The sequence below is a fragment of the Crocodylus porosus genome, unplaced genomic scaffold, assembly GCF_001723895.1.
Source record: "Crocodylus porosus isolate Cpor-Errol unplaced genomic scaffold, CroPor_comp1, whole genome shotgun sequence".
Lineage (NCBI taxonomy): Eukaryota > Metazoa > Chordata > Crocodylia > Crocodylidae > Crocodylus > Crocodylus porosus.
The window spans coordinates 1162771-1175016 of record NW_017728893.1 but is presented as its reverse complement, the minus strand read 5'-3'; the positions used below and the strand labels follow the sequence as shown (position 1 = coordinate 1175016).

Sequence of the window (12246 nt, the reverse complement as noted above, 5' to 3'; positions counted from 1 at the left end):
CCAGGAAAGCAGGGTCTCCTCTGAGCCCCCCCCCCAACTACGGGCAGGGAAACTGAGGCACAGCGCATGGCAGGCATGCCCCCCGCCCCCAGCGCCAATCATTCAACCTCACTCCTGTCCTGACTCCCTTCCCAGAGCTGGGGCTCCGAGCCAGGACCCCCAAGCTCATTGCCCCCCTGCTCTAACCACTGGACACCACCCCCCTGGCTTGGACCTGGGGTACAGCCCCATGCACCCCAGCTCCCGAGAGTGTCCTGGCTTGAGGGGGAAGATCTGTGTGGTGCCCCCAGGGCCAGGCTCCCCTGCAGCCACTGCCCTCGTCTCAGCGCTGGTGGCCATGGCACGAGGTCAGAGACAGTCGCTGTCCCAGGGAGTTTGCAATCTGAGTGGGGAAACTGAGGCTCAGAGCAGTGCAGCGCCTGCCCCGGGGAGCCTGGGATTAGGGGCACCAGGAAGGGAGATAGGACTCGGGGTGGGGGGTGCCCTGGGAACCCACATCCCAGCCCCTGGATGGGTCCAGGAGGCTGAACAGAGCCCATGCTAGGGGGGATTGGGGTAAATCCAGGGGGCTGCTGTGGTCAGGTCCAGCTCCCTGCCCCTGCCCTTTCCCCTGCCCCTGGGGGCTGGGCTCTCCCCTCCACAGAGCAACAGGCCTGCTTTGCAGGGAGGGGACAGACCAAATCCAACCCCTGGCCACAGAGAATTGGCTGAATTGAGCCCCCGGCCCAAAATCCTTCCCCCACCAGCCTGAAATCCTGGTCCTTCTGCCCCAGAGAGGCAGCATGGACCTGAGTATCGGCCCCCCTGGAGACAAGACCCCCCACCCCAGGGAGATGGGAGGACTCCCTGAGGAAATCCCCAGGGAGCCTCTGGCCAGCTGCATTTGCCTGGCCCTGGGCACCTGGAAGGAGCTCCAGCCCCTGCCTCTTGTCTCTGCTTCCTCTCTCTTCTTCCCTGCCAATAAATCAGCCTAGCACGTCCTCCCGCAGACAAGCTAAAAATAGCCCAGTAGGGTCAGGACGAGGTGGCTGAGGGACCTTGGCTGCACAGCTCGCAAGCAGCCTCGCAGAGCGATGGGTCTGGCCTTTCCTGCAGGTGGCACAGAAACCGATGGCTGCAGTGGCTCCATCCCAGCTGGGCAGGGAAGGGGTGTTGGGCCGGCAGCACCAGCTGCTGGGGGTGACAGAAAGCCTTGTCTGAGCTGGGGTTCCCGGGAGCTGGTGTCCACCCAAGCTCGGGGCCAGGGGTGGCTGCAGGTGGGTCTCATCAAGCTGCCTGTGTGAGATGAGGGTGGGGGGGGGTCTCAGATACGTACCCATGGGTGTAAGCCTACCCTGGGGTTGGGGAGAACGCAGCCAGAGCTGTGATGAATGCCAAGGCCACTGCAGTTAGCAAGGCCCCATGTGTCTCTGGCACCTCTCGGGCCCCCAGTGCTGCTGCAGTCACACAGCAGACTGTGCGCCATGAACTGCCATCCCCACGCGACAGGACTTTGTGGCCGGTGGAAACCAGCAGGTAATGCAAATTCTTACTTCATTCACAGGTGCCTGGCGCTGCCAGCCACAGCTCTCCACGGACAGGAGACGGACTGAAATGGCCCATGGGAAGCAGAGGTCTCCTTGCATGACCCACCTGGATGTGGCATCACCATATCTTGGGCCAGGGAGGTGGCGAGCTTGCTAGGGGCCACAGAGGCTGCTTTAGGAGGAGCCTGGGGAGGACACTCAGAGCAAAAACCCTTGGAAAAAAGCAACATCTTGCACCCTGGAGGGAAAACCTCCAGCCTGGCACTGTGCTCAGCCCAGAGGCTACCTGCCTCCTACACCCAATGCCCCACAAAAGGCTTCGATTCAACCACAGGAGCTTGGGAAAGCCTCTTCAGCTGGGAACCATAGCAGGGCACCTACCTCCGGAGGGCAGCCAGCGAGACTCTGTCTAGGGAGCTCGTTAATTCTTCCACATCCTGGACAGAGCCTCCAGGTGCAGTGTGGATGGAGGCTGAAAAGCAAGACTCCACTTAGACTCTGGAAACTTTATTGTGACAAAGCTGGTCCTTGCTGGTTCCCGGAAGCAAAAGCCATTGAGGGTGCAGCAGGCAGCCCCAGTGTCCCAGTGTCTCCCTTCAAGCAGCAAAACATGCCCAAGGACCCCCGTCCCTGCCGACGTCGAGAAGGAGCAGGGCTTCCCAGGGACCAGCCAGAGTCGGCACCGCGAATCCCTGCCGCTTTGCTCTCCTTGGAGCCTCAGTGCCAGCAGCAGGAGGGACAACTCCGGACAGCAAAGGCAGGATGCTAGGATGTGCCTCTGAGATGAACACCACCGCCTGCCCGAGGTCTGGGGAGATGCTTGAGCTGGGCTCACTTGTGGCGGGGAACCAGAGCTGCGGGGAGCCCCAGGTGACAGCAGGGAGCTCGGCCAGCAGTGGGTTCAATGCCAGCATCCCGGGAGAGGAGATCTTCCTGCTGCCCACATTCTCCACCGCCGCTAAGGTGCGGGTGGCTATCACCTGCGTCCTCTTCCTCTCCTCTGCCTGCTTCAACATTGCTGTGCTCTGGACAGTCACACGGAAATACCGCAAGAAGCCGCATGTCCGCATCCTCATCGTCAACCTGGCAGCGGCCGACCTACTGGTGACCTTTGTAGTGATGCCCTTGGATGCGGTGTGGAACGTCACTGTGCAGTGGTATGCGGGTGATGTGGCCTGCCGGGCCCTCATGTTCCTCAAGCTGGTGGCCATGTATGCCTCGGCCTTCGTCACTGTGGTCATTAGCCTGGACCGCCGAGCCGCCATCTTGAACCCGCTGGGCGTGGGCGACGCCAAGAAAAAGAACAAGGCCATGCTGTGCGTAGCCTGGGGCCTCAGTGTGTTGCTGGCACTGCCGCAGGTAGGGGAGATGTCATGGCTGCCCCCGGGGGCAAGATTCCCAATGGTTTTGGGTATGGGTAGTGGGGGGCACTAAATCCACGGCTGGAGATGGAGTATGGGTAGCCTTATGTCCTATGGCCGGAGATGGGATATGGGTTGTATGGGGCAGTGGGCAGGACATAGGGGTACCAGACTAGGCAGACCAAGAGGCTGACCCCTGTTGAGATGCCAGAGTAGGTAGGCCAATGGGGTGATGATACATAGCTAGGTCCACAAAGAGTTTGGACACGTTCATGGAGGAAAGGGGCATCAGTCGATACTGAGCACAGGAGTGAGGGGCACGGCCTCTGCATCAGAGCTTCCTAGATCCTAAATGCTGGAGGCTGCAAGAGAGGAACAGGGGAAAACATCTTGGTGAGACCCAGATCACCCTCCCTCTCAGCATCTGCTCTCTGTTGCTGTGACACCAGAGACTGGGCAAGATGGACCCAATTTGTGGCAGTTTTTATGTTCTTGCGTGGTCAAGATCCAGCTATGCCAGGCTGTGGTAGATGCTTTTTCTCCCTGGGGAAGAGAGTGAGATGGAATGAGCCAGATGCCGGCATGGATGGATCTTGACAAGCTAGGACGTTCGCTGGGTCCCTGGTCTTTCTTGATATAGGAAGGAGATACAGATGTGGGACCCACTGGACCTGTCTGGTCCAACATGGGCTGGGAGCAGGGCTGGGGGCCGGTGGTCTGCTCCAGTATACACCGAGGCAGGGAGGTGGGACAGGCTGGACCTCCTGGGGATGTGGAGCTGACTGCCAGCCTGGGGGGCCCGCGGGGCATCTCTTCCAGATCTTCGTCTTCCACACAGTGAGTCGGTCCCGGCCCAGCTACTTCATCCAGTGTGCCACAGTGGGCAGCTTCAGCGCCCATTGGCAGGAGACTCTTTACAACATGTTCACTTTCGCCTGCCTCTTCCTGCTGCCCCTGCTCATCATGGTGCTATGCTACTCCCGCATCCTCCTTGAGATCTCGGGCAAGATGAAGAAAGCCTGTGGTGAGCCAGCGCCACTTGACACCGTACTGGGGGGCGTGAGGGGACGGGAAGGAGCTAGGGCTGCACGTGGGTGCCAAGGACCAAGCTGTATGTCTGCATCTCTGTACATGTCTGCATGCATTGGCATGTCCCCTGCCTCAGTTTCCCTTCCCCATCATCTCTGCAGGCCTTTCTTTTGGCTCTCTGTTCCCTTTGTCTTTTCCATCAGTCGCACGCATCCTTCCTTTTGCTTACTCTTTATTTCTCTTTTCCTCTCCTTCATTTTCCCCTCCCGTTTTTCTTTCCTGTCATTGCTCTTTTCTCTCTTTCTTTGGGCTCTCCCCCTTTCTTTCTTCCCCCACATCCATGTCCCATCTCCCTCAGAGGAGAAAGTAAAGCCAGGCCTCAGTGTTCAGCTTCAGGGAACCAGCCCCTTTGCTCCTCCAGCACTGGGGCCATGATTCAGACCCTCGTGCCATATCGACCCACCACGTCTCTGCTCTCATGTTCCCCAGGCAGTGACAGATGTGAACAGAGTCCTCTGCCACCCCACCCCCCGCCCCCCCAGGGTTGGTTAACATGAGCTGCAGTGACCATGGGGGCTTGGGTCAGGAAGGGGGAAACTGGTCCCCATTGCGGGGATCCTCTCATTTCACCCTATTCTAGAGCCCACCCAGCTGGGCTATTCCCTGTGGCCACAGGGGACAGGACTAGGAGCAACAGCCTCAAGCTGCAGCAGGGGAGACTGAGTTTGGAGAGGAGGAGGAACTTTTTACGAGGGTGGCTGAGCATTGGAACAGGCACCTAGAGCAGCAGTGGAGTCTCCCTCCCTGGGGGGGTCCAAGAGCAGCTTGGACAGACACTGGGCCAGGATGGTTGACAGAGCTGATCCTGCCTTGAGCAGGGGATCGGTTTAGACGTGACCTCCTCTCTGCCCATTTTTCCCCCCCTCGTTCCTCTGCAGTCTCCTCCCAGGAGATCCACCTCCGCCGCTCCTGCAACAACATCCCACGGGCCCGGCTGCGCACCTTGAAGATGTCCATCGTCATTGTCTTCACCTTCATCGTATGCTGGACTCCCTACTACCTCCTAGGCATCTGGTACTGGTTCTCCCCAGACATGCTGACCCGGGAGAAGGTCCCGCCCTCCCTCAGCCACATCCTCTTCCTCTTCGGCCTCTTCAATGCCTGTCTGGACCCGCTAATCTACGGGCTCTTCACAGTGCACTTCCGCAGGGAGATCTGGCGCGCCTGCCGCTGCACCCGCCGCGGGAAGGAGCCCGAGGCCACCTCCATGCTGACCGGCTCTTTCCGCATCTCCACCACGGCCGTGCCCACCCGGAGAGCTGGCGAGGGCCATGAGGGCTCTGGCAAGTACGAGATGGAGGTGACGGCGGGCGCAGCCCCACCCAGCAGGAGATGCGAGCTGTGCCGGAGGAGGATGGTGGAGAGTTTCATGTGACAGGACCTTGGCATCTCTGGTCTGGACTCATAGCTGCCTCCCAGCTGGGGAGGAACAATCAAAGTGGCACCTCCCAGAGGTAACCAGTAGGGCTGTCACCGTATCACTTACACACCTAGCAATAAATCTGGATTATTTTCTCAGCCTCCTAAGTGCCACGAAGGCCTGCGGGGGGGGAGCCCCAAGCACCCTGCCATCTTGCCCATGACAGCTTCCCAGCTGGTGGGGGCTGCAGGTGGGATGTAGAGAACAAGCCTGAGCCCTTACAAGTCTTTGCCAGCACAAAGGCCCAAACCAAGGTCAGGCAGCCTGGGTTCAAGTCCTGGCTGGCACTGAGAAGCCTTGGGAGACAACCTTGCTGCTCTGTGCCTGTTTCCCCATCTCTTAAAGGAGTGGGAAAAGTGCTGGGGGGTTTCCATTCACCTCCAATGCCTCAAAACACTTGAAGGAATCCAGCCTGCTGCTCTCAAGGGGTCCTTCAACTGGTGCTTTCCTCACACCCCCAAAAAACTACTTGGTATGAAGTTGCCACTGGTTGTGATTCAGGCCAGTCACTAAGCACGGACCACTCCTTCCAGGGGGTGTTTTACTCAGAGGTGAAAGTACCCATGCATGGGACAGCCTCAAGTGGTTACAAACTCAGGGGCCGCCTTGATGTTCAGCTGCCAGGGACAAACAAAGGCCTTCAAACCACCATGTGGCAGTAAGACTTTAACTCCAGAAGTGAGGAGAGGTTACAGGATGTAATGAGAGCTAGTCTCCAGCCCCTGCTTGCTCCAGATTTGATTTCCAGGGGCTAGGTCCAAGCATGGCACAGGTGTCCCCACATGGGGAGAGGGACTCAGCAGAACCAAGATCCTCTGCGCACGGGCTGAGTCCAAAGGCAATGCTGAGCTGGCTCAGGGGCAGGTGGGTGAGGAGCAGAAGTGGATGAACCCAGAACTGTGTCTGGTGGCAGATGCAGTGCTGACACCCAGTGCACAAGCATGCACATTGCCTCTTCTACCCCAGTCCTCCACACCACGGCTCAGTACCCACTGTTCACCCCTCCAACGCAGGACTCAGCCAAGGAGCCAGAACTTGTACATGGGAGAGGGGAGCATGGGGGTCAGGAGTAGGGTGGCTGTCCCAGGCAAGATGAGTTCCTCGTCTGAGCTGGGGGGCTGGGGTTACCTGCCCTGTGACACTCTCTGGGCTCCGTAGTAGCCTGTGAGCAGCACACGTTATCACAGGACAAGAAACAAGCTCCCAACAGGCAACTGGAGAGAGCCCCCCTCCCTTCCACAGTACAGGGATGGTTACAACACCCATGGGATGGAGGCCGACCCCAGGTCCAGCTGCCAGTGCCCCCGATGAACTTCCAGAGTCAGCCCAGGGGGCAGTGGCCAGGTGGCCTCCCAGCCAGAGCAGAGCAAGGAAGCAACCCTCAGGGTAGTACCTCTGGCTGAAGACAAGGCAGAGAGCATGGGGTGAGAGGAAGGGGGGAGGCTGGGTTGGGCCTGGACACACGTGCAGCATCTCTCCACCCAGCACAGGCCCACTGTTTCAGCCCATCACCAGCACCTTGGTGCTCCCAGAACACCCACCTAAAGCCTCCATGTCCATTTCACAGAATGGGAAACTGAGGCTCAGACAACTCAGCCACACAAGCAGCCAGCGACACAAGCCTAGAGCTGCACAAGAGTCCTAGAGGGAGGGACTGGGCAGGCAGTGCTGCAGGGGCCACAAGAGGGGACACTCAGAGGCCACAGTAACCTGTCCGATGTCAGCTCGCAGGCCAAGAGGGGCCCACAGGTGGGAGACACCCTCCCCTCAGACTCTCCAGCACCCCCTCACAGACACAGGCAGGGCCACATGTGAAGACTTAAAAAAAAAAAAATACCCCAGCTTTTATTCAGAGCTTGTGGGTAACATTTCTCATTCCCAAACCAGCCCTGCCCCGTGCCCCAGCTTCCCTCGGACTGGCCCCATTGCCTGAGGGGGCCCAAACAGGAACAATGAAAAGCCTTAGGGGTTTTGAAACACAAGCTTAAAGCCTAGCAGATGTTCTTGCAGGAAACAGGATCCCGGGTGAAAACCCTATCGCCCACAAGAGAGACCCGGGGGCGCAGACGGCTCAGGACAGATGTTCCAGGCCCAGCGTTGTGCAGGGAGCTTCCACCATGTTACTGCCAACAAACACTCCAGCAGTGAGACTTCAGCGTCGTCTCCGGTCAGGACTGCGGCTCCGTCTGCGCCCTCCTCTGTGAGACAGACAGGCAGAGTGGGCACAGGTAGGTCTACATTCATTCTAACCCAAGCAAAACAAGCTTGAGTTCTTCAAGCGCTCAGAAAACCACACGTAAGAGGGACAGTCTGAAATGCAGCCACTTCTGGCATAGAAACAAACAGCTGTTTAAATCATAGAATCATAGGGCTGGAATGGATCCAGCCCCTGAACGAGCAGGAAAGACATCTGGGGTCAGATAACCCTAGAGCCAGGTGACTGTCTATTCTTCTCTTGAAGACCTCTAGGGTAGATGACTGTACCACCTCTGGGCGGCGCTTGTTCAAAACACCTCAGAGTATAATGGGAGCAGTGACAACTGCTTCTAGATCTAGCAGTTCACCAAAGACAACGAGGCATTGTTCTCCAAGAAGCATGGGGGTGTGAACAAGAGGGATCCTGCCCATCACGTGCATCAGAGGTTCAACCTTTCCAAGCCAAGACAGTTGACCATGTCCCATTTGAGCTCCCTGGAGCACTGCTCCATGGGGATTGTAGCTGGGGAAGGAGGGGGGTCACTGCTCCGTGGGGAAAGCATCCTGGCTCCCAAATGGGTCAGTAAGGATTTCAGGAGATGCAAACCCATCTCTTGCCCCATGGACACTTCCCAGGGGACTGCATATGTGATAGCAGGGGACAGAGACCTTGCCACATTCCTGCTTGCACTTCAGCCTGGTGCCTGGTCTGTAGGACAAGACTACCCGCCTTCCAGTTAGAAACAAAAGCCCCAAGGACACAGACTGTGCCCAGACTCAGGTCAAAGCGAGAGAAGCAGAGACCTGGTCTATCCCATTGAGTGTGTGCTTCCCCGCTCCAGAGACAATGGGACAATCCTGGACCCATCTGGCTCCTGGCAGGGGATCGAGTTGCCCAGCAGAATGTGGCCCTTTCTCACCTTCTCTTCCCTTTGGGTGGTCCCCGGACAAAGCACCAGTCCACGCTAATGGGCTGCCCCATCAGCTCCTGCCCGTTCAGCCCTTCCATAGCCGCCTGAGCCTCCTTGTAGGTCTCATACTCAACGAGTGTGTATCCCTGCGGGAGACAAGGACAGTGGCATCACCCTCACCTTGGCTCCCGGCAGTAGACCCCTGGGGTTCCAATTCCCACAGCCCCTCTCCCCACTTGGTCACCAGTGTCAGGAATGCAAGCCTGAGAGGCAACGCTGCTGCCCTGCCCTTCCAGCTATTGCCCTGAACTCCTCACTTGAACCAGGGGCTTCCCAGACAGGTGTAGGAAGGGGACCCATATTAGTACCCAACCCCTCTCCAAGGCTCTTTCTTAGTATGAAGCCTCCCCAGCACATCTCTCTGATAAGCTCCCATGTGGGATTCACCTGTGAAACTGTAAGAGATCTCATAGGGATCCCATGAGAGAAGCCAAGCACCCCTTGCTGTTACCAGCAGCACCCACTGCCCGTCAGGCTGAGAGCAGAACCCCAGCATCCCTGTGCTCACACTCAGTCTCCTCACCCTGCCCAAATCACATGTATGAAAACATTAAGGGGCAGCTGCCCGTTTAAGTGCAGCTTTGGGCTCCGTGTCCGACGAAGCTGTGCACCTCACAGGCCCACTGCCCCCACATCATACAGGCAAGAATCTGAAGCACAGAGATTAAACGATCTGGCACAGACGCAGAGAGTCTGTAGCAGGGCAAAGACATGACCACAACTGTCTAGAGACCCCAGCCAGCCCTCTCCTGCCCGGCCCCTACCTTCAGGTAGCCCGTCCGCCTGTCCAGGTTCAAGTGGATGTTCTTGATCTCGCCGTACTCAGCAAACTTGTCGTGAATATCCTCTTCTGTGGCTTCCTCGTGGACTCCCGTGACAAAGAGAATCCAGCCCTCCACCGCTGCAGGCAAAGGGAAGCAGCGCTCATTACCCAGATGCCTGGTCTGACAGCCCTAGTGAACTTGCACGTGCAGAGCTTCACAGCTACACCAAGGAAAGACATCCCCACTCCCACCACATCTCATCCAGGTTAGCTTGTAATCTGTTTGCCTGAAGACTCTGGAGTGGAGCTATGAGAGGAGGAATGGAGGAGTAGTGAATGCAGGTGCTCGATGCCCCTGGCAACAGCAGCTCTTCACTTCATTTACCCCTTAATGAGAATGGCTGCAGAGCAGCATGAAAAGTTTCTGCCCCAGACCCCTGCAATGAACCTGAATCCTGACCTAGAACAATCCCAACATCCCATGAGCACAGCCAAGTTGCTCTGTGTGTTGCATCAATGGTGACAGCAGTGATACCTGGCTTTCAGAGAATGCTTCTTATCAGCATCTCTCACAACTTTACAAGGGAGGAAACTGAGGCACTGAGTTGCCTGGGGTCAGAGAGCCACGTAGTGGCAGCACTGGGAATAAAACCCACATCTCACAGGTTCACAGAAGATAGGCGCTGAAAGAGACTTTGTGAGATCATCAGGTCTAGCCCCCTGCGCTGGGCAGGAAAGACTGCTGGGGTCAAATAACCCTAGCAGTCCCTTGGTCCCCGTCCAGCATTTTACCCACTGGACCCCACTTCAACGATAAACCTGGCTCCTCTCTTCCTTAAAGCAACCTCGTGTGACACTTATCTCACCAAAGACCCCAGAACGAATCCCCAGCAGTACTCACATCTCTGAGGCCCCGGCTCATCCCCATCCTGCTCCACGCTGTCATAGTCCTCACGCACTCGAGCCCTAGAGCCTTCCTCTGGGCACAGGGGGAGAAAAGCAAAACGTGGATCATTTCAGACAACTAGTGACGGTTTTTCTGCGCGGCGACCCCACCGCCAGCCACCGTAGCTTGCAGGTGCAAACCAGGTCTCCACGCCCAGAGACCCTGCCCCAAAGAGCCTATAACAGTAATGATGCAGGGAAACACGCATTCATAAGATCATAGAAAATGAGGGTGGGAGACCTCAAGAGATCATATCTAGTTCAACCCTGGGGTCATGTGATCCCAGCGGTCTTTGCTGCCCACGTACAGGGGGACTGGACCCAATCTGTAAGATCCCTTCCAGCCCCTAACGACCAGGAAACCTGCTCCAAGCAGGACCAAGCTGCCCTGCGTGGCTGCACACACTTTCCGCTGTGCAGGGACACGGGGCAGACAACCGAGCACCCTGGGCATGTCTGCTGCAGGTAGGGAAGGGTCTGGACAGACGGACGCGGGAGACAAAGGGATCTGCTCACAGCTGAAAAGCCCAGGTGCCCTCAACACCCCCAGCCCCTCCCCCGCTCTGCCCTGTGAGCAACTAGCAGACACCAGTCTGGAGACTGCACTGGAGGCTCTGGCAGCACTGGGGTTCCCGCGTGCAGACGGACAGAGCCATGGGGGTTGCAGCCGCATCGTTACCTGAGCCGAAGCCTCTGCCTTTGCGTTTCTTGGCTTTCTCCTTCAGCTTGTGGATGCTTTCTGCGGGCAAGACCGAAGGGGTCAGCGCGGGGGGGCCGGAGCAGAACCAAACCGAGTCCCGCGGGGAGGAGACCGGGCAGGGCGGGGCCCAGAACCGGCAGGAAAAGGCTTAAAGTGGGACCCAGAACCGGGACTAGGCCAGCCCCATGCGAGGGGAGGCCGGTGGGACCCGGAACCGGGTGGGGGGGGGAACCGGCCGGGGGGGAACATCCGGGTCACCCCAGGGTACCGTCGCCATCCTCGTCCATGGCGAAATCCTCGCCGCCCGCCTCGTGCAGATCCAACACGTCCGCCATCTTGCCCCTCTCCGCCACCGCTACCGCCCGGAAGTTGTCCCGGTGCTGCAAGGCATGTCGGGAAGTGGGGCGGAAGTGCCATCACACTATGGAGCGGAAACCCCTGCTGGGCGCCGCCATCTTGAGAAGGGAATGCGGAGGAGGGAGGAAGTGTGATGACGCAACGGCGCTGCCAGGCGGCGAGCGCCGCCATTTGGAGAAGGGCGTCAGGCTGGCGACGGGTGCCATCTTGGGGTCTCCATAGCAACCCTTCAGGGCCCGCTGTAGGCCTTGTTGTCCTCCTCAATGGTGGGGTCCCCTCCGTGCCTGAGACAGCCCAGCAGCAGGCAGGGCAGGGCAGGACGCCAGGGCCCTTAGGGCCTGGCCTACACACTCCGGGGGAGGGGGGGGGGGCAGCTGCCCCCATTAGACAACAAGCACCCTCCCCCCCGGGTTGTCCCTAAACATGAGGCTCCTTTAAGAAAGCACCACTACAGGAGACCCCCTTGGTGCCCCCTGAGTCCCCTGGGCAAAGGGAGCTGCAGCCCAGCATCCTTCTAGCGCTGCCCTGAAGCAGCAAGTCTCAGCTGGGCCAGAGGCGTCACATCACCGTTCACACAGGCACGCCCCAGGACACAGCTGGAGATCTCCCCTAGGAGGCCTGGGTCTGCCCCACGATCTTGGATTCACTTGAGAACAGGCGCCAGGTGGAGAAGCACTGGTCTAAGGAAATGATGAATCAAGTAATCCAGGCTCCAGGAGCTGGGGCTCAGGGATGGACAAAAACCCACATTGAGGAGGGCAGCATTAAGTTGTCACCCCCCTCCTGACAGCCAGAAAACAGCATGGTTGTGTTGCACAAAGGCGGTTCGTTTCTCTGGAGGCCCGCAAAAAATCACAGACACACATACATTAAATAGCACAAAGGTGGCATTTGTTTGCAAACAAAGGTCAGAGCAGA

The 12246-nt window shown here is 58.2% G+C and overlaps 2 protein-coding genes across 3 annotated transcripts; one reads left to right on the top strand and one right to left on the bottom strand.

The window, feature by feature from the left end:
- The first annotated feature begins 1542 nt into the window (after nt 1-1542).
- LOC109324103 (gonadotropin-releasing hormone II receptor-like) lies at nt 1543-5496 on the top strand. Its single transcript, XM_019555992.1, has 3 exons — nt 1543-2885; nt 3707-3911; nt 4855-5496. Exons 1-3 carry the CDS (start codon nt 2289-2291, stop codon nt 5349-5351), a joined length of 1299 nt encoding a protein of 432 aa, XP_019411537.1. The 5' UTR covers nt 1543-2288; the 3' UTR covers nt 5352-5496.
- Nucleotides 5497-7212: 1716 nt separating this feature from the next.
- Nucleotides 7213-11356, bottom strand: RBM8A (RNA binding motif protein 8A). Of its 2 annotated transcripts, none has more exons than XM_019555979.1 (6): nt 11246-11356; nt 10951-11010; nt 10228-10305; nt 9328-9464; nt 8513-8649; nt 7213-7594 (listed from the first exon to the last, which is right to left on the bottom strand). In XM_019555979.1, the coding sequence occupies exons 1-6, from the start codon at nt 11304-11306 to the stop codon at nt 7549-7551; spliced, it is 519 nt and encodes a 172-aa protein (XP_019411524.1). In that variant the 5' UTR covers nt 11307-11356; the 3' UTR covers nt 7213-7548. The 2 variants fall into 2 exon arrangements, with proteins under 2 accessions (XP_019411524.1, XP_019411516.1); XM_019555971.1 differs by having other exon boundaries at nt 11240-11355.
- Between the last annotated feature and the right edge of the window lie 890 nt (nt 11357-12246).